The sequence below is a fragment of the Branchiostoma floridae genome, chromosome 14 (assembly GCF_000003815.2).
Source record: "Branchiostoma floridae strain S238N-H82 chromosome 14, Bfl_VNyyK, whole genome shotgun sequence".
NCBI classification, from domain to species: Eukaryota; Metazoa; Chordata; class Leptocardii; order Amphioxiformes; family Branchiostomatidae; genus Branchiostoma; species Branchiostoma floridae.
Window position 1 is genome coordinate 8,435,978 of NC_049992.1, and position 24,506 is coordinate 8,460,483.

Consider the following 24,506-nt stretch of genomic DNA (forward strand, 5'->3'; position numbering starts at 1 on the left):
TTAAGACTTTGCAAATTCATTCAGACGTCTTTTGAGGACTAGTTAGTAGGCAAGTTCGCCGACAAACCCCGACTCCAGATAACATGGCGCAGGGCTAACCTAACTCTCAACCATGGTCGAAGGAAGGTCGGCAAGGTATGGCCGGGAGGTTGTGGTCGGTAAGCCATGGTAGGTACGCCATGGTGGAGAAAGCGTGGTCGGGAGGCCATGTTCGAAAGAAGGTAGGAAGGCCATGGTCAACAAGCCGTGGTTGGGAGGCCATGGTCGAGAGAAGGTTGAGAGGCCATGGTCAGCTATGTATGACAGGTACATGAAATATTTCAGGTGTGATTGCCAGCGGAGTGAAGCAGACGTCCATCACTAACATCATCTTCACGGTGGTGAACATGTTGGTGATCCTGTGTATCGTGGTTGTGGGCTGTTTCTACGTCAACGTACAGAACTGGGCAGGCGAGGAGAACTTCCTACCGTACGGATTCTCCGGGGTAAATAAATCTATATATACGACATTACCAAATCTCCAAGCAGATGTTAGGGTGGAAGACCGCAACGTTTTCAACTGCCGGGGAGCTGTCAAACAGGTCATGCATCGGAAACCCAAAACGATACAGTCTTAAGCTTTTATCCCAACATCTACTTGAACATTAATCAGAGCTTTAAATCTAATGTGTATCCAAGAACGTTGTACCTTATATACGTCTTACGGCGTCGCTGTCAATAAATAATCTATATGTTTTTGTAATTGGACTCATTAGAAGTAAGCTCTATAGCAAATACATTTCGTAAAAGTAAGGTCTGTACGTTGATCTTCTCTTAGGTTCTGTCTGGCGCGGCTGTCTGCTTCTATGCTTTTGCAATTGGACTCTTTACGAGAAAATTCTAGCAAATAAAAAAATGACATTTCTCACAAACGGTAAGGATGGTTCTTTAACGTTTTTTTTTCGTTGCTCTTCTGTTAGGTTCTTTCTGGCGCGGCCACCTGCTTCTACGCCTTTGTGGGCTTCGACATCATAGCGACCTCTAGCGAGGAGGCGCGGAACCCCAGTAAGAGCATCCCCACGGCCATCCTGCTGACGTTGGTGACGTGTTTCCTGGCGTACTTTAGCGTGTCCGCCATCCTGACGCTGATGGAGCCGTACAGCCAGATCGCCAGCACCGCCCCGCTGTCCCGGGCGTTCGACCAGCACGGGCTCTACTCCGTCGGGTACATCATTTCCGTTGGTAGGTTGTGGTTAAGGCTTTTAAGACTCTTCTTTTTGTGTATATTGAGGCTACCAACTTCAACTTGTTGAATGAGGCTACCAAGTTACCAACCTCAACTGTCAGATTGGGAAGTATTACAAAACATGTTTCATAACACCGTATACGGAACAAATCACGAACAAATTAAGCTGGTGTGTTACGCTGAAGGGCGGTTATATCGGCTATATGTAGACACAGATACAGAATCAAATCATTTGAAGACGTATTACAAAGAATAATGTCTCAATTGTAATTAGTACGATTCACGTGTAAGCAATTAGGTTTCAACCCACCCCAAAGAATCATAAGGTATACACTAGCATCAGATACAAATCTGTATACACAACACCACAGTTGCCTACCAGGTCCACAGTAAGTCAATTACGGGATTGTAAATGATACCAATGTATGAAGAAACGTCGTGATGCTTTATTCTTGTGGATACACTTATCTAAAGCCGCTTCGACAGTTCTCTAACTATATAATGACTTTGCAGGCACCATTTGTAGCCTGACGGCTTCCACCTTTGGTTCCCTGTTCCCCCTGCCCCGTATCGTCTACACCATGGCTAAGGACGGGCTGCTGTGTGAGGTGTTCGCCCAGGTCCACCCTCGTACCTCCGTGCCGTTGGTGGCCACTAACTCTAACTTGTGCTTTTGCAGGGGCCATTTGTGGCCTAACGGCCTCCACCCTGGGTTCCCTGTTCCCCCTGCCCCGTATCGTCTACACCATGGCCAAGGACGGGCTGCTGTGTGAGGTGTTCGCCCGGGTGAACCCCACTACCTCCGTGCCGGTGGTGGCCACGCTGGTGTCCGGCTCCCTGGCGGCGGTCCTGTCCTTGGTGCTAGATCTGCAGCAGTTGGTGGAAATCATGTCCATCGGCACGCTCATGGCCTACACACTGGTGGCAGCGTAAGTAACTATCTTTAAAACTACATTTCTTAAGACTGTTAATATTTTTCTATATATGATAAATGGGTCTGGATAGATTTGTTAACGGTTAGACGTTTCAGATAGCATCCGCTACTTTTCTTCGGTTACTGACATTTATCCACTTGCTGAAGTAGCTGTTATCTTGCGTGAGTTATAACCAGAATGTCTAATTAAACTTCGTCAAGGAACTAATGTTAACCAGTTCTAACCAACGTTGATGAAGGTCTAAGAGACAGTGAGCAGTCACAGATTCTTTCAATTATTCCTTCCCTCCTTCACCCCTTCCAGGTCTGTCCTGATCATGCGCTATCAGCCGGGCAGAATCGGTCTCACCAAGGACGAGTCCGCCTATTTCCCGACATCCTCCGAGAAGACAGGGTTACTCTCCACTGGCACCGCGAGTAACGGCACGAACGGGAAACCCAAGCCTGGACTGTCCAAGTTCTTCAAACCCAAGGACTCTACCGGCTTCGTGCTGATGGAGACAGACGGGGGACAGGAGACTCCCAAGGAGCAACAACAACAACAAGGTTTGCCAAAGAGCAGTTACTCAGGCAACTGGAGATAATTTTGGAAACGGTGAGACGTTTCAGATGACATCAGTAATCTTCAATACCACTGACAAAAGATGGTGGATGCCATCTGAAACATCTGACCGTTTCCAAAATCATATCTAGTTGCTTGAGTAACTGCTTTTTGTTGTACCTGGATGTCTAACTTTCATCGACGTGACAACAAGGTTTGTCCTCAACTTGGGACATTTCCAAGGCCATGACTTTAAAAGTTCAAAGTTACGCGCGCTAACACAGTTTTAGCATATTTTAAAGAAAATGAAATGGATGGATAGGTACTCGAATGTATGTTCATCTGTTGGCAGTCAGCATCATGTTACAATTCTAAAATTTATACATGTATCCGTACACAAAATAAAGCGCTTACCAACAGGCTTTAGATCAGTGCTCTGATCCTTATCAAGTTGAAATTACCCCAAGCCTATGTCACCAAACGGATAGATAGATCTAAAAGAAATTCATGTATGTAACAATAGCAAAGTTGGTAAACTGATGATTTATGACAATTTTCAGTAGACGAAGTCAGTAGCAAATTATAAGTATCAATACTCATTGACACGCCAAAAAGTAGTTACTCATGCAAGAAACTGGATATGATTTTGTGTCAGTGTCACTGACGAAAGACACCGGATGGCTGCCTGAAACGTCTGATCATTTCCAAAATCATATTCAGTCGAGTAACTACATTTGGCGTATCTTATTACCTAGACGGCTAGACGTCTAACCTTCTTTGAAATACTCATGTAGGTACGACAGCTCTAACGGACTCAGAGGCGCCCTCTGGCAGCTACCAGCCCCTAGACGTGACGGAGTCCGTGCCGGACCCCCGGCCGGAGCCGACCCCGCACACGGGCCAGCTGGTGTCCTGGTCCGTCCACATCATCGTCATCCTCATGGTTCTCACCAGCGCAACGCTCATCTTTGCACAGGACTATGTGTACAACAGAGCTTGGTAGGTACATGGGGGGTAGTTCAAACTAGCACTTCCCAGGCAGTTTTTGCATTGCGACTTTGAACTACAATGCTTTATAGATACGTATATCACACACCGCCACTCCCAAGCGATCTTTATTTTACGACGTCAATTGGTCAGGTGATGTGAATATAACAAGAAAGCTGCACATAAAGGCTTGCTATCATACATAGAAATAAACTTTGCTTATTGCAGATTAGAAAATGCATGGTAGCTCTGGTCCCTCTCGGAAGTACAAAAAATGTCCTGACCCATGGACTATATAGGGATAGTTCAAACTAGCACTTCCCCGAATTGTTTTTGCATTGCGACTGTGTACTGCAATACTTTAGATACCGATGTCAACTTGCCGCCCTGTAGCTAGTTTGCCTATTTACTAGTTTATGAATGGGCCACACATCCCTACTCGACATATGTGCATTTCGTTTGTATATAAATTATATACATATTACTTACTTTACTTTGGTCCAGCTCCCGCTCAAACCAAGCTTGAAATTTGTCTCAACTCAACTCTATCTTTCATTATACATATGCCAGCTTTTTTCAAAAGCCCTTGTTTGATGGTATATCACTTGATGTTACGGAAAAATGCGTCGCAAGTCTGTATCATAGATCAAATCTAGAATCTTGACACATGTACCTAGACTTCGCTTTAAAAGTTATAAAGTTAAAGTTGGCTTTTAGGCTAGAGCAGACACCTGCTACATTGTTTTATACCAGTTGTCGTCCCCTTTCGTGTTACCTTTAACTAGCCCTCGGGTAAGAATTTGCAATAAACTTTCATTCTCTTACCAACCTTAGGTGGGCACTACTGATCATCTGTGTGCTGGTCTCCGCCATCTTGAGCCTGTGCGGGTTCATCTGGCGCCAGCCGCAGAGCCGCATGCGGCTGCCCTTCAAGGTGCGGGGCTGCGTGGTGGTCTGCCCCGTCTCCATGTTCGTCAACATCTACCTGATGCTCAAACTCAAGCCCGCCACCTGGATCCGATTCGCCATATGGCTGGCCATAGGTATGTATGGCAGCGATGCTTCCAATAAGCCTTCTCACACTAGTTAACACGCATGCGCGGGTGAAAGGAACTCTGGGTAATATGTCAAAGTTGAAGGTCCCAGAAAATCAACATTCCGCCATTTTCAGGCGTCATTACGCTCCGGACATTGTTACACGAATCGAAACAATAGTAGATACGAGATTGTTGACGTCTGAGGGCCTTCAAATTTGACATATTACCCAGAGTTCCTTTCACCCGCGCGGTAACTAGTGTGAACAGGCTTATAAGCTCTTTCACCGAGTTTGCTACGCATGTGCAGGCGAAAGGAATATGTCAAAGGTAAAGGCCCTCAAAAGTCTTGTCTCGATTTGCATAACAATGTATTCCATATGCTAGTCACGTTCATCGTAGAGTTGACAGGAAGTGATCTGACACGTGATGTTACTCAAAACCTTATTTGAATAATTTGTGAATAATTTACCAAGACATATGAGAGATGCTAAGTTTGTCTGAAATGACTAAAACTAGGACTTTATTTCCCTCCCTCCACATACAGGTCTGGCTGTGTACCTTGGTTATGGGACACGTCACAGCTTGGAAGCCCGCCGGGCTGAGGAGAAGGGCGTGTCTCCTCTTCCTGACGTCATTTCCGCACCCAAACATGAGCCCATACCGGAAGACACTGACCAGAAAGAGTCATGACGTCATAGATTGCCAAAGGACCAAAGGCTGTTGTACCAAGGAGCTTTTATCAGCTCCTTGGTTGTACAAAATGTAATGACAACGAAACCAGAAAGACTACAGAAAGAAAGAAAGGTTGATATGGGATTTTCTAAATACCCAAGTATTAAACTTCCAAGCTCTATTACTCGTAGTTTGTTGTCTTGTCCAAAAAAGAAAAGGATTATTTGTGGTCACATTGGCAGAGGCCTGTAGAAAATCCTGTGTTGTGTACAAAGGACTTACATATCAGACATTTTAGCCTTAAAAGTGTAAGGGCCTGACAAATGGGAATTAACATGATACCTCCGTGGTCAACCTTGACAAGCTTCGATGTTCTTTTGTTTTTCTGCTGGTTAGCAAGTCTTAGAACTAGGTGGATGTACAGAATTAACACAAGGCATATCAAATTTCTCATATTACTGCATTTTGTGCAACTGTTTAGTGACCATGTTTGTACTGGACCAATGCAGTTTTTTTGGGGGGCCGCTATGATTATGTGCCAGTAATATGTGTCCGGTGTGCATTTTTCCTGTCTAACTCTAATGCAACAAAATGTAAACAAAATGTGAGCTTCAATGCTTCTATGGCATACATTTGTGTACCCAAGGAACATAGGATACACGTTTGCCCAAGATATATGGTTAGATCGGAAGCTGGGTAAAATTTCTAAGACCGGCATTCAAAGCAAATATGAGAAGTACCAAAAGTTTTGAATGCTTCATGTAAAGATGTTGTAAATGTATGAATAAAGATATATTTCACCTAGCTTATTGTCTCTTCTATTCTTCCTATTAAGAATATCTAAGATTAGTAAGAATGACTGTAGAATGAATATCATTTTTCTAACAATATAATCAGAATGAAATTGAAAGTCATATCGATCCAGTTTAGGTCACAAACGAGCTCTTCTTTCAGTGAAAGACAGGCAATATGTACAGATTTTACAGGTACACAGGGCCACTAACCAATGGACTATGCAACCCTACCACAGCTACAGATGGAATACTTGAATGGCTTTCTAAGACTAGACCTTTATTGTAACCAAATCATCATTATTCTTAAAGAAGAAATAATGACAAAAATTATCTTGTAAAATCTCACACTATGAGAGAAAATTTTATTTATCTTAAGTCATTATGAAAGTGAATACCTATTAAGACAACATAAGAAGAGGAAAATTTCTACACAACAGGATCTAAAACTGGAGACAATCTTGTGGTTCAAAATTGAACGTATCTTGTAAGAACACAAAAAAGATAGATTTTTTCTATCCTAGTTCTTCCATATTCTTAAGACTAAAAAGAGAGGACCGAAATTAAATTATCTTGTTATTAATTCATGATGCAGTTTTCACTCTGCACTGATCCATTATCACAGTATATCGTGTGACAGCACGAAAACAACATATACACATTTAGACATCCCTACAGTATAGAATTCCATTAATCTGCATAGAAAAGTTGGCACTTCCATAAGTCAACATTTGAAATTACCCTCTTTCATTAGCCAGAATTCAACCTATAGTCTGAACCATTTCTTATAGACATCAAGGTGTAAAAACACTTATCTAAAACTGCAGACCTTCTAGTAATAGAATGTATCTTCTACAAGCCTTTCACACCTGAGACGTAGGACAGACATCAGTGATGAGAGAAAGGTTATTATATAGGAACTAGAGTGTTATTTGACAGGAGTGGCTTCTGAAAAGCTGTCCTCGGCAGCTGTGAGGTGTTTTTTCCTGTGTTTCCTGCCCTTGGCTCGGCGGATGGGTGTGATGTTGGGCTGCGGGTCTGTGTTTTCCTGGTCACTCTCACCGTCTGTGCAATAAACATGTTAGAGTTTGTTTGTTTATGTTCAAACGCCTGGGTGGCCTATTGAGTTTCGGTTAACTGGTTTTCAATAGGGCCCAGTATCACATATACATAAAGTTTCACATATTCATACAAGGAGATAAAAATAAATCACAGAGAAAATAAGTAGACATACACATCAGAACATATAAGTACAACTGAAACATGAAAGACAGATAAATCAAAATCATAAGCCATATATCCGATCCAGGTCAACAGTTTGGGAGGTCAGAGGTCACTACTGATAATGGTGTTTCAGTGCTGATTTAAATGAATTTAGGCTTGGAGCTTGTTTAAGTAGAAATAAACAGCCAAACACAAAGGAGCCTTGTCATGTGATGTCGACATGGTCAAAAGTGCCAGTGTGAACAATCAAAAGTGCCATCAAAGATATCTATATCTGGAAAGAATTCCATTGCAACATATGTACAATGTAGTTGCCAAAAGGACTGAGTTTTCCATCCTCATGCGATGAAATCATTTTGCATTCAATTTGATGTTTTAGCATACCAGTTTGGGAAAATGACAGTCTCAGAACAAAGCACATCATCATTATCAACAATAGATTCCAGACAATACACATTACGAAAGTGAACTAAAAAAGCTCAAAAATGTTTTCTTTTTCTGATAGAAACTTTTTACACAGACTTTTGAATTAGTTTCCATACACTAAATATCATTGGCCAATGTGATGAGTACACAATGTACAGGTAACTAACCTGGATCAGCTGCTGTGGAATCTCCATTCACATCAAACAGCTCAATATCGCTCTCGTCATCACTGGAGAGAGAAACTGTCTTTCTGTTCTTCTTCCCTGCCTTCTGCTTCTTGCCTACACATGAGAGAAATATGCCTGTTATTGTTAGTGTTATCACAATCAATTTGCTCAATCAATAGAAAAGTCCAGCTCCAAAAACTAAGCAAGAAAAACTTCAACCTCAATCAGTCAATGATCAATTCATTACACATATAGGTGAAATGTCCGCTATGGCTGCATCGCAGAGATACACTCCATCCATTGATCTCGGGAGTTAAGCAACATGCAGTCGGGTCAGTACTTGGATGGGAGACCACCAAGGAAGACTGGATGCTGTAGCCGGGTCATACCAAAGACTCTTAAAAACAGTATATACTTCTTTCTCTGCTAAGAGTATGGAAGCTAAACACACTAGACTACCAGTGGACTAGCCCCCTACTTGCACATACATTGTATGTGTGGCCCAGGGCTTTGAAGTGGAGATGGGCACCGGGCCCGATACATCTTCTGATCAGAGAGGTTGACCCCCTTGTTCTGATGAATGGGGAACTTTAACTTTAGCTTTTATAGGCAAACTTCAGGAATTGGTTACCTTTCACCCCTCTCTTGGCAGGATGCTCCTCCCCCTGTGTAGGTGAATGGTTTGGCCCGTCGTCCTCAGAGCTGGAGTCTTGTTTCCGTGACGCCTGTCGGCCACGCCTCCTTCTTCCAGGCGTGCGGCCTTTCTGTAGTCCGTTGCCTGGAGTAAGAATTTTTTTTAATGATTAGGAGACCAGTTACGTTTGAAACATGCAATAGACTAGAAGAGTTTCACATATGACTAGGTCTACAACTAATTTGGCATCATAACAGTGTAATACAGTAAATGCAGAAACTTTCGCGGTGGTTAAATGTCCGTGGTTTACGATGCGCCCGCTTCACCGCGAATTTAAAACCACCGCGAACATTTTTCCATAACAGTAAGAGACTACAGTGCATGGTGCTACCGTGAAATTAAAACCACAGCGAAAAGTCCATTTTCCCGCTACCCGAAATTAAATCTCCGCGAACTTGAATGCAGTAAATCGAAAGGGCCAATCAACAGCTCACAGCAGACATTCAAGTTCTCTCGTAACAATCTGATCAAAGTCCACACAAAAAAATGTGTTCTGAAAGACTTAGAGCCATTGCCTTTGCATGAATAACTCAAAACAGACTACAAAAAGTTAGCACACTTTATTTCTAATTTTTACATTTTAACTAGGGTTGTGTACCTAAACAAATTTCAGGTACAGGTACAGGTACACGGATTTAGGTACAGGTCCGGCCCTGCACCTGTACCTAAAAAAGTTTAACCAATTATATGTAAATTAAACATGTAGCTAACTGTCTTTTCTAGTGATAAATTGTCATCTTATATTTGGAATTACATGTTTGTCTCAAAACAATTTCTTCTGCAAGTTTTCTTAAGTTTCAACTGCAAGATTATCGCCATTGTCATTGTTGATTCGGGATTTACTTGTCCATCAGTCTTAAAAAGTAGTGTTTAGTAGTGATTTAGTTTGTTTAGGTACAGGTACAGGTACACAGATGTTTAGGTCCGGACCTGTACCTAAACATTTTTTTAGGTACGATACAGGTACGTGTATTTAGGTACACAGTCCTAATTTTCACAATTAAAATCATGGACATTGATGTTTGCCTTACCTGGAGTCTGTCCCCCCTTTTTACCAGTGGTACGAGCCTTGTTGGCCTTCTGCAGTGTCTCATCGTCGCTCATGCCTTTGTTGTGGCACTGCTCAATACGCTGTTCCAGCTCATCCACCAGTGCCTGGGAAGTTATGATGATTTGGTTTATTATTTCACACACAAAGTTTTACAGTTTCGCAGTGCACGTAAACACATGCACTGAACTGCACTGGAAAATACAATCAGGTTGACTGTTACTACTAGTACATTACAACATTATATCTTTTATCTACTTGCTGTTATCTAAAATCAACTATGCTTCTTAAGATATTGTCTATATTAAACTTTGTTTAGCATAATCATTCTTTTACAGTAGCGTATTTACACTAATCGTTGAGAGCATAAAATATTACTTGATTTAAAATTTAACTGAACAAGTTTCATTTGGTTTTACAATAAACGAGACATTTAAAAACGGACTCGACAGCATATTCAGTAAAGAGTATGGTGGGATTTACTGGAACATCCCTCATCAATGCAAAATTGTTACCCCAAAAAAACAACCAAAATCAGTGTTTAAGGAAATGCATGACATTGTGTGTTCCTGTCTTGGTATGAGTGCATGCATTTTTTTTTCTTCACTAAGGAACAGAACACAGTGGACGACTACTACTACTATTATTACTAAGGCGAGTAAGGGACATGTGTCTAATATGAGGTATATAAGAAGACCCAAAGAGATAGCAGACTATACCTGACCTCAAGTGGGACATACAAAAATTGCTTGACTCCCTCTTGCAGGACATAAGGTAATGACAGAGTAGAAGTTATAATACACACACACACACACACACACACACACACATACATACATGCACACACACACACTCACACACACATACATGCACACACACACACACACACACACACACACACACACACACAAATAGAGATAGAGAAGTCAAAAACAGTTTTTTCAGTAACTCCTTATCTGAGTGAAGTTAAAGTAAAAAGACAGCAAATTTGAGCACCAGTTTTACTTTCTCTTTCCCAAGTCTTACCTTGACCTCAGGTTTAGCGAAGCTCTTGGCCTTCTTGAGGATGGTACAGAAGGAGTTGTGGATGTCCTCGCTGCCCAGCTTGTCTCCGAAGCAGGAAAAGTTCTCCTGTAGTTTCCTGACACCCTTCTCACTCAGGGACAGCATGGACAGACAGAAGGCCAGGTCACGGGCCTGGCGCTCGGTCCTACGGGCACAGGATAGTACAATTATCTGTCCTACTACATTTCCAAACACTGTCAGTTCATGACATTTTTTGTCTTTTTTAACATTTCTGGCAGAAGGCCAGGTCACGGGCCTGACGCTCGGTCCTACGGGCACAGGATAGTACAGTTATCTGTCCTACTATACCTCCCGACACTGTCAGTTTATAGCGTTAAGCTATAGATTTTCTTGGGTAAGTAGGTAAAAAAATTAAACTAGTACTGAAAAAATCAATGAAACTAAGGCATGACACTCTCCATCAAAAGAGCTAGATTGTGCTAAATGTATAAGTGTATGAGTATCATTTTTTTGTCAGGAACATAAGAGAATATGACTGTCTAAAGATAACATGTAGAATTGTATATAAGATATCTCATGTAATATAATAGGTCAGAATAGCGCCTTGGATAGTTTTTACTTCACTTTCATGACCTGAAACAAATAATACAACAATCACTATAATATCTCTATTGGTAAGAAAACAGGAAACAGGGACTAAAAGATTGAAACAACTGAAAATGCCTATTTACATGTCTGAAGCTATATAAATGTACACATGCAACTCAGTCTGGAAGGTACACCTGTCTATAGTTTACCACAGGAATAATTTATTCAGCAGCTGCTGTACCCACCTGGTTGCCCTGAAGCGATGACACAACTTCTCCACCAGACTCTCTGACTGCTTGTCCTTCTGGATGAAGGAGAACAGGTACCTGGGAAATTAAAGATAAAAATTTAGATACAAGACTACTGCATACGATTACAAAACTAACATACATCATCATCAAACATGCTTGTTATACTGCCGATTACGCACATTTTGTTAGCTGATGCAAGACGGGATGCGCCAGGTCTCCTGTCTGGGTGAATGATGTCAATCACTGTATGGCTGATACAAGATGGACGTTTTCCAGGCCTCCATCCAGGTGATTTGTAGTGAATCACATACTCCAGACAGAAGGATTTAGACCATCCCACAATGGAGACTTTTGAGACAGATTTTTAGAAAACAAACAAACAAACAAACAAACTCACTTCATGATGGTCCTGAAGTGTTCTTCAGTCACCCCACAGTCAGGGTCAGACAGCCGACTCACCATGTCAGGCATGATGTTGTAGATGGAATTACCCTGCAGGATTTAGTCAAGGCATTATTTTTACAGCAATATCATGATGTCATGGAAATTGTTTACTGTCCACAACATGTGTTTCCGGCACTAAAATAAACATTAAAGAAGAAAAGTATTTTATGTACATGTTATACCAAATTTAGTCAAATGAATTTGAACTTTGAAGGATTTTGATGCACCTTTCATCATAGCTTTAGGAGCTACTCTGAAGTGGTAGCTTGGAGAAAATAAACATTCGAAACCTTTACTTTAAGAAATCTAAGAACAGTCTGCGCCATACATACATACATACATCAATTGCTAACATTTAAAAAATCTTCTAAGTCTATAAATTTGGGAGGTAAACTGCACGTACACTGGCCTGCTGAATAGAAAGACTACCACACATTATCACAATTGAAGGCTCGAAATACTTTTTTCTGCATACCTGCACTAGCGCAGGCCTAGGTGGCATTAAAAATTACCTGCACCAGACAAATTTTACCTGCACCACTTTGAATTTAGAAAGTATGGATCTTACTGAAATTGTTCAGGAACCATTATTTTATACTTAATAGGTGGTAACAGTCAATGCAGCTAATAACAATCCACATGCACCTACACCATAGGATATTCATGTATAATACCTAGTACATGGACCAGTGCAGGTTAGGTGCAGGTAGACACCAGAAATACCTTCACAGCTCCAATTTTACATTCACTACCGGTAACCTGCATATGCAGGTGGTATTTCAAGCCCTGCAATTAGTTAATCTTTGTATGTTAGAATTTAGATTATTTACCCGTTTTCAATCACTCCCATGTATTTGATTTTGTTCACTTGCAATTAGCCCCATGGGCATGAATTTGCAATAAAACATCTCATTATCATTACCAAGAGAAGTCTATGACCAACCAACCTTCTTGGACAGCTCCAGGAAGAAGAGTTTGGCCAGGTCAGCGATCCCGGACACGTCGTCCACCATACAGGCCGCCATGTCGCTGATGTAACCTTTGACCTTCAGCATGTCGTTCAGGATGAGGTGGGTCAGGACCATCAGGGTGTTCTTACGCACGTGGGACGAGTCATCACGCAGTCTACGCGAGTACAAGACTTTGACTTTATTCAGATTCACATTTAGCTATTCTTCCTGTGGTCCTATAAACACTTAACAGAACAACTAGACACAAAGGAACACACAATATACATACAATGTACATAAGATTCACACATAATAAAGGGGTAAGGCTACCTGATGTCATATGGGAACAATATCTAAAACAGGCACAGTACAAGACAGGTAATGTTGTGTTAGACGTATATTCATGTACGAGAGGGTCACCTCATTGCTAAAAGTCTACTTATCTTCATGACATGTTTTCAGACAGTATTTCTTGGTAAACAACAAAACTTTATTGAGAGAAAGATTTAAAAAAAAACATTGCACCACATAATTGTAAAACAGGATTTTCATCACTCTTTCATGTTACTGCTGCAGATGTACAATATATAATCATAAAGACAGTCTTCTTCAACATTTTATTTTGGTCACTAGATCTTTCTTGGTTACTTTAATTCCGCTTTGCTTCAACTGGACTGAAACACATAACATTACATTATGCACATATCTGTTGTTGACATCATCTTTTTTTAGTACCAGGGCTGACCAAGCCATACAGTACAGGTTCCCTACCTGGCATACAGGTTTGGTGTCCAGGGTTCAATCAGGTTGGGGAAGCGGAAGCTCAGGTCACCCAGAGCAATGATGGTGTTGGCTCGGATGATTGGCTGCGGAGCCTGGTGGTAAAGACACGGTAGACAGGAGGTCATCAATATACAGATCTTTAACAAAGCAATCAGAGATGGCAGACTTCACCCCTCTTAATTACACTACTTTTCATCCCTTCTAGTCCCTCAAAGAAATACTTGTACAACTAGAAGCCAGTTAATTGCACAATGGATTACCACACATTTCTGTCAATTGCATGGAATCCCCAAAGCCCAAACCGGTGCAGTCCAGCTGGATAACTTTGCATTATTGCACCACACGGATAATTGCACAAAATACACTGGCAAATGGGGTGTGCAATTACATGTAAATGGCTTCTGCTGTAATACCAGCACTGGGGGTACAGGTAACTGGCAACTCTTGTGTTTATCAATGGGAATTGTAAAAAAACACAAACCAAAACAAATCCTAACCCTCTCGACAATGGTGAAGAGCAGTTGTAGATGTGCCTCACAGTACTCAAAATGGCAGACTTCACCCCCTTAATTATATCATCTTCCATTCCTTCTAGTCCCACAAAGAAGTAATGGCAGCACTGATAATGAATAGTTACTCTTACGGTCTAGTTATCATTGGGAATTGCAAGAAACACACACAAGTCAAAAAATGTTTCCAATAAGAATTATCCTCACCCTCTCCAGAATGGTAAAGAGTAGTTGTAGATGTGCCTCACAGAACTCGGAGCTGACCAGCATGTACTTAGCCAGGGCCAAGCTGGCGGTGGCTCGCAGCTGGGGGTGGGGGAACATGGTGGAGTTGCTGCAGACAGCTACGATCACTGGGGCAAGTAGGGCCAGCAGGCTGGAACCTGTAGTAAACAAATCACACGTTATTGTTATTGTTGTTATTGCTATGGGGGTGGGGGAACATGCTGGAGTTGCTGCAGACTGCCACGATCACTGGGGCCAGTAGGGCCAGCAGGCTGGAACCTAGGGTAGACAAATCATGTGTCAATGTTATTCTTGTTGCTGGGGAGCTGACTGCTCTCTCTTTGCTGCCCTTGAATTGCACTGAGCTTACATTACAACAGGCGGGACTAAATCGCAACGGTCTGGAGCCATTCAGCGCTACCGGTAAGTCAGGTGACTTCTATATGACAGAAATTGCCAGGTGCAGCCATTGTACATGTTCAAGAAGTGTGGTAGGTTTTTCAAAGGGCTCAAAGTGTGGCTTTACCGAAACAGGGAACCTCTATCAAACGTCCTATCAGAGGGACGGCCCTAACCAAAGTTACTAGGTAGTTATTTCGACATGAGTGGAGTGAGGAAAGTCGTTAGTCGTGTAATGTGCCTTTCCCAAGGACACAAGCTGTGAAGGTCATTGGCAAATCATCGGATTTGAACCAAGGACCACTGAGTTCTGGGCAAAACACCCTGCAGTTTCGCCACATGACCCGACATGTTAAGAATAGGTATACAGTTTAAAATGAAAGAAACAACAGCCAGTTACTGTTATACATATTGCCAAGACTGAGACACGCAGCAATATTCAGAATCTATAGGTAGACAGCCCTTATGAACAGATTGAAAGTATAGCTTGTGACCTTACCAGTGACCACCTCTTTCTCACAGATCTTGCGGATGTACTCAGCCTCCGCATCGTCTGCCGAGGCACCAGCCAGCCCCATCTCATCCTCGATGGACAGTTCCTTGTCATCCTGGGGAAGAAATCTCAATACATCAAACTCAACCTATATCAAGATCACCTAAACACATGACAATAACATCAGCAAGTCAGTGGGAGTCTTTCCATACAGCATTACACATGTTAACAAAATTGTACTGCCAGATACATGTACATGTATCTAATGGAAGCTTTCTTGATGCTACAAAATAGAAACTCTGTTAGTCACCCGTAATATTACCTACAACTGTAAATCATTGTGGAGGGCTTGGTTGTGACGAGGCATTCTTTCATGCAACATATTAAGCAACCTAAAAAACATAAGTTGTTGTTAAAGGGTTTAATCTCGATGTGCGCTAAGTCAATCAATTAATCAATCAAAAAAGGTTGATTTCTCAATAGATTTGGCAGCACAATGGGGTGTCTGTGTGGCCCAATGGCTAGAGCGTTGGAATTAGAATCAGTAGTTCCCGAGTTTGATGACGGTGGAGTGACGCCCACCGAGCCTCACGGCTAATCTGTCTAAAGGTGCCCCCAAACACCTACGGATTTGGTGCTGCCAGTGTGTCAACATCTGCACACTTGCCACTAAGACAAGTGAACACCAATTGTTAAATTTGCCAACAATTTGGAAATTAATCTCCTATCACAAACACATCTCACCTTCCCCTTGCCAGCGGGTGTACTACTGGGTGTGTTGTTGGCGCTCGTGTTGCCCTTCCTCCCAGCCTTGCTGTTCCTCTCCTCCTGAAGCATCCTGCGCCGCTTCAGCTCACCTGTCAGCGCCACGTCCAGGTGCACCAGCTGCCGCAGGGCGCAGTGGCCGGCCAGCGCCATCAGGCGGGACAGCACGCCCGACGAGCAACGTATGATCTTAGTGGGGCTGGTAGGGGGTTCTGAGGAAAATGTAAGAATGAATTTGTAACATGGTAACTCAGAACCTACAATGTAGTCCATTTATCTCCCGGTCGTTGGGGGAGATAAGGTCAACAGAACATTGGGAATATCTAAAGAAACATTTAACGGTCTAAGATTTCTGTATCTGTATATCATATTTTACAATAATAATGAAAACGGCACTCAATGTAAAACTAAATGGAAGCAAACTGTTACAAAGGACAAGAGAAAATTTGCTCCAGATTTAGGTTAATTACTAGTGTAAATGTAGAGCTTTAGGGATGGTGCCTTCCAAATTTAAAGAAATAGATCATGCTTGTACAAAAGCATGTGTGTATCTCTTTTGCTATATAGTAAGACAGTAAGTTTGACTTCGAACAAAGAGATGAGAAATTCTCATCACCTTCTTGTGTCTCTGCTGATTCAGGTTCCTGGGCCTGTTCCTGTCCTGATTCAGCTTCCCTGGCCCGCAGCACCACCGCTGCCACGCCCTTGATGACGTTGCCGATGACGACGTCGGGGTTCTCCGACAGACGGTACACCACGTTCAGACCCTGCTCCATCAGGGGGATCCAGTAGGGGTTGGCCAGGTTCTCAACACCTGCAAACAGGAGCAACATTTTTCATCATGTCACATATTGCCAACCATGGCTTCTCAATCTTCTCCAGACCATGGTTGGAAATGGGAAATCTCCAAGCAGATCCCACTATAGTATCAAAAGTTGGCAGAGGAGTTAAGCCAGCCTAGGAGTGTGTTTGGCTACAAGAGTGGCTGATGACACCCTTTGGCCAACTTTACTCCTTAGCCAGCTTTGATACTATCTTATGCCACTGCCTGGAGATTAGGGAATGGGAGCCAGGTAATTTGTGGTTAAAAGTTGACTGTGGGTGGTTTCTCTGACAAAAGAGAACACAACGTCCCCCTTTTTATGGTTGCAAAATGAATGGTGACTGCAGGAAAACCATGTCTACAGAACTCACCATTGACCAGGATGCCGGCCAGCCCTGTGAACATGTCGTGGTCAGCGGGGAAGCGTAGTGGCTCCTCATGGCACCCTGCCTTACGCTGGAACAACGTGGACACAGTCGGACTACATTGTACATTAGTACATTACAAATACCAAAGACTTATGTAGGCTTGTCATTTGTAACATTCTCCTGTTCTAATCACTATCATATCTTTCAAACCTATCCTCCCACAACTTTGTTTCATAGGTCGACTGGTAAGATTTTTTCCCCTTTCTACATGTGAATCATACATACTGATAATCAGTGTGAAATCATATCTTCTACTCATACCATTGGCAACAAAGCTTTTCTAGTTTGTTAAATACAGTTGCAACCTGGGTGTTACATTTTAACCAATAAACTATGTTAGCATTATTCTAACTCTGGTGTCCAATGACCTCTTGTCCTTTGATACAGTTGTTAGGCCACACCAATTTAATTAGTTGGTTCTCGGAATCGCCGCTTCTATTTTTCCCAATTTCAAAAAAAAAAAAAAAAAAAATCGGATCAGATCCACCACTCCGTTCAGTTGCCTGTTGCTGACAAACTATCGGGTTCAGAACATCTGGAAGTACCAGTACATTTATTTTTTCTCCCCCCAAATCCTTTGTTACCAATTTATTCATTTCTAGTTTGTTGCAAAACAGAATTAGGAACACATAAGTCATCGTAAATATGAGATACACATGGACAAGTAACGTAGCAGAAGTTCATATAAATCATGGCTCAGGAGCATGTGCTCAAACACGCAGTAAATTTTCAACTGAAACACAGAAATCGGCACCCAAATAAACAACTCAATAAATAAGTAATACTTTTTCACTCTTGTACCTCCATAGTCAACATGTTTTGGTATGCCTGAAAGCTAGAAATTCGTCTGAAAGCCGTCCGAAAATGGAGTAAACAAACCGAGCGGCAGCCATTTTGTGAAGTGTGCAGCAGCGCCCCCTATCTTACTATCAGACTTCACAGCTCTTGACTTGTACTGTAATACAGTGAAGGGTCACTGGGTTTTTTCAAGGAGGTTTTTATCAAGCTGCATCCAATTTTTTGCTAACAAACAATTGTACATGTAACAAAAAAAGGAGAATTAATATATGGTTTATAGTATATAGTACTTTTGGTTGTGCATTTATTTTTTGGGGAGTGCAAGTGTATTTATGATTTTTTTCATCTGCACCAGTTCACCATGAAATGTATTTAGAGCCTTGGATGTATGGATTTTAACCAACATGGAGGGCAAATAATTCCAGCAATGTTTTTATTTTTATTTCTAGAGACAAACTTATATGAAATTTGTTGTTGTTGTAGTTAAAATAGAAATTCTACTGAATTAAATACAAAATAAGCTTAATTTCTGTAAAAAATACTAACATTATACTGGTCTGTTTAAGATGTTTTGTGTTTACCACGTGATAAGATAAAAATTAGATAGTTAACTAGAACGAAATATATTATATCATATTATAACAGATAAACTATTTTTAGCACACGTATACCATGGGGTCAGCTGGGCCTGACCCCCAACTTGCAAGTGTTTTTTTTTTTTTTTTTTTCGCCCTGTCGCTTCAATTTTTTTCTGAAAAAATCCGAGAACCAACAAATTAAATTGGTATGGCCTTAATTGATAATACATTGTTTTTGTACCTTCTGGCTGCCTGCGAGTTTGAGCAGCGCTGTGCAGGTGTCCTTGGCCAGCTGCATGTCGTCCTGTCCGCGCTGTCCCAGTCCCTCCTGTACCAGCACATCCACATTACTCCTCACCATGTCCGGCTCAGCACTGGAGAAAACATTACATTTTGTATATCAAACTTTAAACTTTTTTCCACCAATGGACTTATTGAGATATGGCTTGTGACTATGTACATGTAATATGTGATATGTAAGGAAGAAAAACTCTAGAAGACCCAAGAAACCCAGCCAGGCCCTAGAGGCTGTAACAAACGAAGTTGGTGTCAGGAAGGGCATCTGGCTGTGAATCCCCTCTTTCAAACCCTTTAAGTTGACATGTTGTTTTTGACTGATCTCCTGGAGGTCAGCAATCAGAACTGAACAACATCCCGCAATGTTCAACCCTCGCAAGACAAGGAACAACAGACGTTAAACCGGATAGACAGAGAGATAGATAGAATTACGTTAAACAAACAGCTACTCACCCTGCAGCCATGCCCAGCAGCAGCAGCGCCCCCCGGCTGTCCTCGGCGGTAGTGCCCTGGATCTTTAGGGCAAACCTCTCCCACAGTAAGGTCACCACTCCGGAGGTCAGCAGAGAAGTGCGCACCAACTCACAGATCTGGGAAGAATAAAACAAGTTGTACAAGTAATTATTCATCAATCTATTCAGTCTCAAAGTTGTTCTTTGGTAGCCTCCAGAGCAGGCTGTCTGGGCGTTTTTTTCCGTTTTTGTTGTTGTTTTTTTTTGCTTATCGCGTTTTTTTCCGTTTTTGTTGTTGTTTTTTTTTGCTTATCAAGTCATAATACATTTTTGCTTAAAAAAACTCTAACTTAGTTCATCTTTGGGACAAATGCAGACAAATTTGGTAAGCAAATATCTTAGAAGTTAGAGGAAAAAAAATTCGAATTCTTAAATCATGAAAGTTGTGCATATCAAGTTACCAGTTCCTCCAGTGATGTTAGCTCCCCCACTGTAGCACCCACTGTCAGAGCGGTTAGATTCTTCACAATGGCCAGGTTCCTGGCTCTGAATAGGGGAACAAATATTCAAGTCATGATGAGTTACAAAGCATTAATCTGATTGCAAATACATGTAGAACTACCCTGTGGTCCCCATCCAATAGCTGCATACACAATAAACATTGCCTAAGGAGCTGGCTGGAATTTTGTACATTTTCTATAAGTACTTTTTTACCTATTCTAAAAGTAAGGGAGTCATCGGCAGTACCACATACTATTGATAGTATGAAATTGAAAAGTTATTAGACGTGAAATTCTGTTGCTTCTAGATTGATCACCATTCCATGGTAGATAACTTCCATACCATTCTAGTGACACTAAAGAAGAGTGATGGATGTCACTCAAAAAGTCAGAAGCAAATCTCTGTTTTTATCCAATTGTTGTAGAGATTGAATTGTATCTATACCTAGGGTTCTCTCCAGTGGGGCTCAGATACAGGCTCTTGTACGCCTCCACTACAGCTTCCTTCACTGCCCTCTCACCAGACCAGATCAGTACCAGCACATTCACACCCACCAAGAACCACTAAATTATTATTACTTAATAATTATTCCATACTAGATAACCTCCATACCTGGCGTTCCCTCCAGTAGGGGACAGATACAGCCTCTTGTAAGCCTCCACTACAGCTTCCTTCACTGACTTCTCCCCAGACCAGATCAGAACCAACACATTCACACCCACCAAGAACCGTTAAATCATTATTATTATTATTCCATGCTAGATAACCTCCATACCTGGCGTTTCCTCCAGTAGGGGACAGATACAGCCTCTTGTACGCCTCCACTACAGCTTCCTTCACTGACTTCTCCCCAGACCAGATCAGAACCAGCATGCGCCGAACCCCCTCCATCGCCCCCGCCAGCCCAAACTCGAACGCGCTCACGAAAAACTCGATCGTCTCTAGGATGTCGGAGGTGGCCTTTGACCCCAGCAGCTGACACAGGATGGGGATGGCGCGCTGCATCTGGGTCGCAAAGTTCACCGAATCCTAGAAGGACAACAATTTGTGAACAATTAAACAACTCTCTAATTCAGCAGTAAGAATGGATACCGGTAGATCTAGTCTCTATTTTTTTTGTCTATATTTGAGTCTGCTCAGTGCAAGGCCAAACCTGAAACACGGGACCTCCATTTAACATCCTATCCGAGGGAGGCCCTAGCCAAAGCTAGGCACTCATTTTTTACCTGAGAGAAGTGAGGTAAGGCATGTAAAGAGCCTTTCCAAGGGACACAAGATCGGTTTTGAACCCGGGGCCACTTGAGCCTGAAAACAACACGCTGCCGGTTATTCCAAGCGATCTCGCTTAACCTTGAATGAATCTTAAGTATACCTCAGAACCTCAAAGACTTTGCAAAAGGCCATGGAATGACAGGAATGTTTGGGAGGATAACAACATGGAAAGAAACGGGTAAAACATTTCGCTTGGCAGTCAATAAACAGGTCACGAGCAGTTATCCATCTAGCTGAATTTTAAAGTTTAACTTTTTCGCTGACAGCAACATATTCAAAGAAAAGAAAGTCTAAATGTATGTAAGCGCCCCCATACTAACCTTCAGGTACTGCACGATGACTTGCTGTTTGCTGACTTCATTAACCACACCTCCCTCTTCACCCCCCTCAGTCTCGGTAACAGTCCCCTCTGGTACCCCCTCCTCGGTACCCCCTTCCTGTATAGATGCAGGCAACACCTCTTCTGGGTTGGGAATCCCAACTGTGGTCCCTATATCAGAAGAAGAAAAAATGTAGGAACTTTCGCGGTGGATTAATGTTTGCGGTTTTCGCGGTGGCCGCTTCACCACAAATTTAAAACCACCACGAACATTTATCCATAACAGTAAGAGACTACAGTGTATGGTGCTACCGCGACATTAAAACCACCGCGAAAAGTCCATTTTCCCGCTACCGCGAAATTAAATCTCCGCAAACGTAGATGCATTTACAGTATACCTAAATGTAAGCAAATAAACTGATCCTAAGTCTCTTATCATACTAGTTCAATACTGAAGATATTTTTCAACAGTACACTGAATAACGAATAAGAAAATTTACAATATTGAAATTTACAAGTGAAATATCAAAATATGAAGCTCATTGAAGCCTAGAATATCTTTATTCCAACTTAACTTTTATTTCTTCATGCAAATATATAGTACTCTAGTCTATGATTTAATATATAAAAAGATGATTACTGTAAATCAACAATTTACAACTGCCCTACATTTAGGTTTGATGCAAACAAACTGCCCATACAAATTGGTGGGTTGGTCCTAGATAACTTTGGTTGGTCTTGACTGTCATTAAAACAAAAGAAATCATGTTATCTTTTGCTCTTCCCTTACCAACAAAGATGGCCTCCAGGATCTCTAACAGATTCCTCTGGTCAGGCTGCAGTCCGCTGTCATCTTCCTCTTTCTCTTCTTCCCCCTCCCCACTGCCTGTGTTAGCAAAGACGTGTTCGTCAGGCCAGGCCTCCCGTGCCGCCATCACCAGCCTGGCTGCAGACTTGTGCTGGGACTGCTGCAGGAGAGTCTTCACCTTCAGCACAACACTGGGGTAGAGTGGGGGGAATGGCAACACACAGTGGTATCAATATACACGTTTACTGTATCATTTAAAAGATTTTACTGTGCTCCTCTGATGCAAACTTGAGACACTACAGGTACGCATTTTGCTGCTCTACTTAGCACTCAGCACTAATGAGGAAGAGTATGGAAGTTAAACACACATCACTACCAGCGGACTAGCCCCCTGCTGTAGTGGCTTGCACAAATGTGTGGCGCAAGGGCTACAGAAATGGAGATGGGCGCCACCCCTACGCATCTTTTACTGATGTACAGTTAACTTTCACCTTCAGCACAACACAGAGGTAAAGGGTGGAAATCGTAAGACAAGGTACTGTACATCTTGCACATGAAATATTTGTGGTGGTTTAATTTTCAGTTCTCTCTTTTCCCCCCAATGCTGTGAAATCATGGCACTGCCAATAGGTGTTTTGGGGCTACAGAGTACATGCAATTCTGATTGCCAACTTAAAAAACTCCTTTTCACTCCCATTGTAAAATCAAATCCCTGAGAAAATAAATGAATTTACAATATCATGATCAAGTTCAATGAACTACATTTAGGTTACAAAAGCTGTTCTTATACCATATGAAACTGGAAGACCAGGCACTCTATGCTAGAGTATACATAGTACATTGTATATACACTTTCAATGAATGGGGACAGAGCCATTTTGGGAGTTAGAAAGAGAGATTGTGCAAAAAATAATGAAAAAGAAAGTCTTCAAGGCAATATTGTAGATTTACGTAAATAACGCTTTACTTTATATCAAACGACCTCACCTCTCCAGCCCATCCTCCTCCCCTATCAGCTCTTGCTCCTCCTCCTCCTCCTGTAGATCCTGTAGAGCGGTCATCACCTCCGGCTGGATGACTGACCACTCCTCCTCAACTGGCCGGCCATCTGGACAAGATACAACACATACAAGACTTTCACAGTTTGTGCTAGCAATAAGACAATTCAAAACATACTTTTTAACCAACAATGACTCTCATAACCATATTTAGAAGGCTAGTAATTAAAAGTAAAAGTTCTATATTTTTCTCTCCTTTAAACTTTTCCTGACAATGACGAAATCTACCTTTCAAAAATTCTATTTCATGGACAAGACACCTTCAGATACCCTGTATGCTAAACTTGGGGTTGGGGACATCACCTTAATGCTATGTGTGCGCTGACATCGGCAATATAGATATGTTGAATGAGCCAGTGGTTGCATCGACACAATCTACAAATTGCAGTTACCAGACAACAGGGGTCGTGGTAGACCAAGGATTGAAGGTAATCTCAGAAGTAGTGTGCACTGTGTAGCCTTGCCAGTGTGAAACGGCTGGACAGAGCTGCTTGGAAGTTTAAGTGTAAAGATTAGCCAACTGCTGCCCACCTGTGTCAGGGATCCCAGCATCAGTATAATCAAATACTATGTAGACTTTGTACATAAATACTTACCCTGTGGCTGCTCCTGAGGTTGTTCAGGCATGATCTCCTGTAGCCTGGCAGACTCCTTCTCAAGTTCTGCCTTCAACACGTCCAGGGGGAGCTGAAAGTGCCAATATGAAAACATCTATTAAACCATACAGCAGAAACAAAAGCAATGGTAGCATGTCTAGAATTAGAAATTGTACTAACCTGTGCAGGACAGGTATAATTGTCCCTGCATCCCTCGTTGTCAGGCAGACTGAATCAGAGAATGACTTCAGGTGTATCTGAGCCTGACCACCCCCATGTAGCCTCACTTGGTAGCTCCCAAAGTTGAAAGGTCACGGGTTACCCATGATTCCTCGTCGCGCATGCGCATCAGTCTACTGTTTGTAGAACTCCTGGCCGAAGTAGTCTCGGGAGGGAC

The 24,506-nt window shown here is 42.1% G+C and overlaps 2 protein-coding genes across 4 annotated transcripts in view; one reads left to right on the forward strand and one right to left on the reverse strand.

Annotated features, from left to right (window-relative positions):
* LOC118430751 (high affinity cationic amino acid transporter 1-like) overlaps nt 1–6,191 on the forward strand; it is a 32,705-nt gene extending 26,514 nt beyond the window's left edge. Inside the window, exons 6-13 of the mRNA XM_035841769.1 lie at nt 325–485; nt 960–1,221; nt 1,905–2,154; nt 2,464–2,705; nt 3,495–3,699; nt 4,522–4,730; nt 5,269–5,443; nt 5,475–6,191. Coding sequence (XP_035697662.1) covers nt 325–485; nt 960–1,221; nt 1,905–2,154; nt 2,464–2,705; nt 3,495–3,699; nt 4,522–4,730; nt 5,269–5,414 — 1,475 coding nt within the window. The 3' untranslated portion in view covers nt 5,415–5,443; nt 5,475–6,191. The remainder of the gene's footprint in view (nt 1–324; nt 486–959; nt 1,222–1,904; nt 2,155–2,463; nt 2,706–3,494; nt 3,700–4,521; nt 4,731–5,268; nt 5,444–5,474) is intronic.
* A 334-nt stretch (nt 6,192–6,525) lies between these two features.
* LOC118430750 (condensin complex subunit 1-like) overlaps nt 6,526–24,506 on the reverse strand; it is a 31,926-nt gene continuing 13,945 nt past the window's right edge. Inside the window, exons 13-35 of one of the 3 annotated variants that reach the window (XM_035841766.1) lie at nt 24,110–24,200; nt 23,443–23,563; nt 22,438–22,646; nt 21,649–21,818; nt 20,924–21,085; nt 20,669–20,760; nt 20,017–20,101; nt 19,557–19,693; nt 19,048–19,180; nt 17,374–17,458; nt 16,796–16,993; nt 16,159–16,391; nt 15,421–15,529; nt 14,505–14,680; nt 13,777–13,880; nt 13,003–13,180; nt 12,009–12,103; nt 11,606–11,686; nt 10,773–10,956; nt 9,730–9,853; nt 8,636–8,782; nt 8,005–8,118; nt 6,526–7,252 (exon numbers count right to left, since the gene is read on the reverse strand). In XM_035841766.1, coding sequence (XP_035697659.1) covers nt 7,116–7,252; nt 8,005–8,118; nt 8,636–8,782; nt 9,730–9,853; nt 10,773–10,956; nt 11,606–11,686; nt 12,009–12,103; nt 13,003–13,180; nt 13,777–13,880; nt 14,505–14,680; nt 15,421–15,529; nt 16,159–16,391; nt 16,796–16,993; nt 17,374–17,458; nt 19,048–19,180; nt 19,557–19,693; nt 20,017–20,101; nt 20,669–20,760; nt 20,924–21,085; nt 21,649–21,818; nt 22,438–22,646; nt 23,443–23,563; nt 24,110–24,200 — 3,165 coding nt within the window. In that variant the 3' untranslated portion in view covers nt 6,526–7,115. Of the gene's footprint in view, nt 7,253–8,004; nt 8,119–8,635; nt 8,783–9,729; nt 9,854–10,772; nt 10,957–11,019; nt 11,081–11,605; nt 11,687–12,008; nt 12,104–13,002; nt 13,181–13,776; nt 13,881–14,504; nt 14,681–15,420; nt 15,530–16,158; nt 16,392–16,795; nt 16,994–17,373; nt 17,459–19,047; nt 19,181–19,556; nt 19,694–20,016; nt 20,102–20,668; nt 20,761–20,831; nt 21,086–21,648; nt 21,819–22,437; nt 22,647–23,442; nt 23,564–24,109; nt 24,201–24,506 lie in introns of those variants that run through there. The other 2 variants (XM_035841767.1, XM_035841768.1) reach the window with 2 other exon arrangements.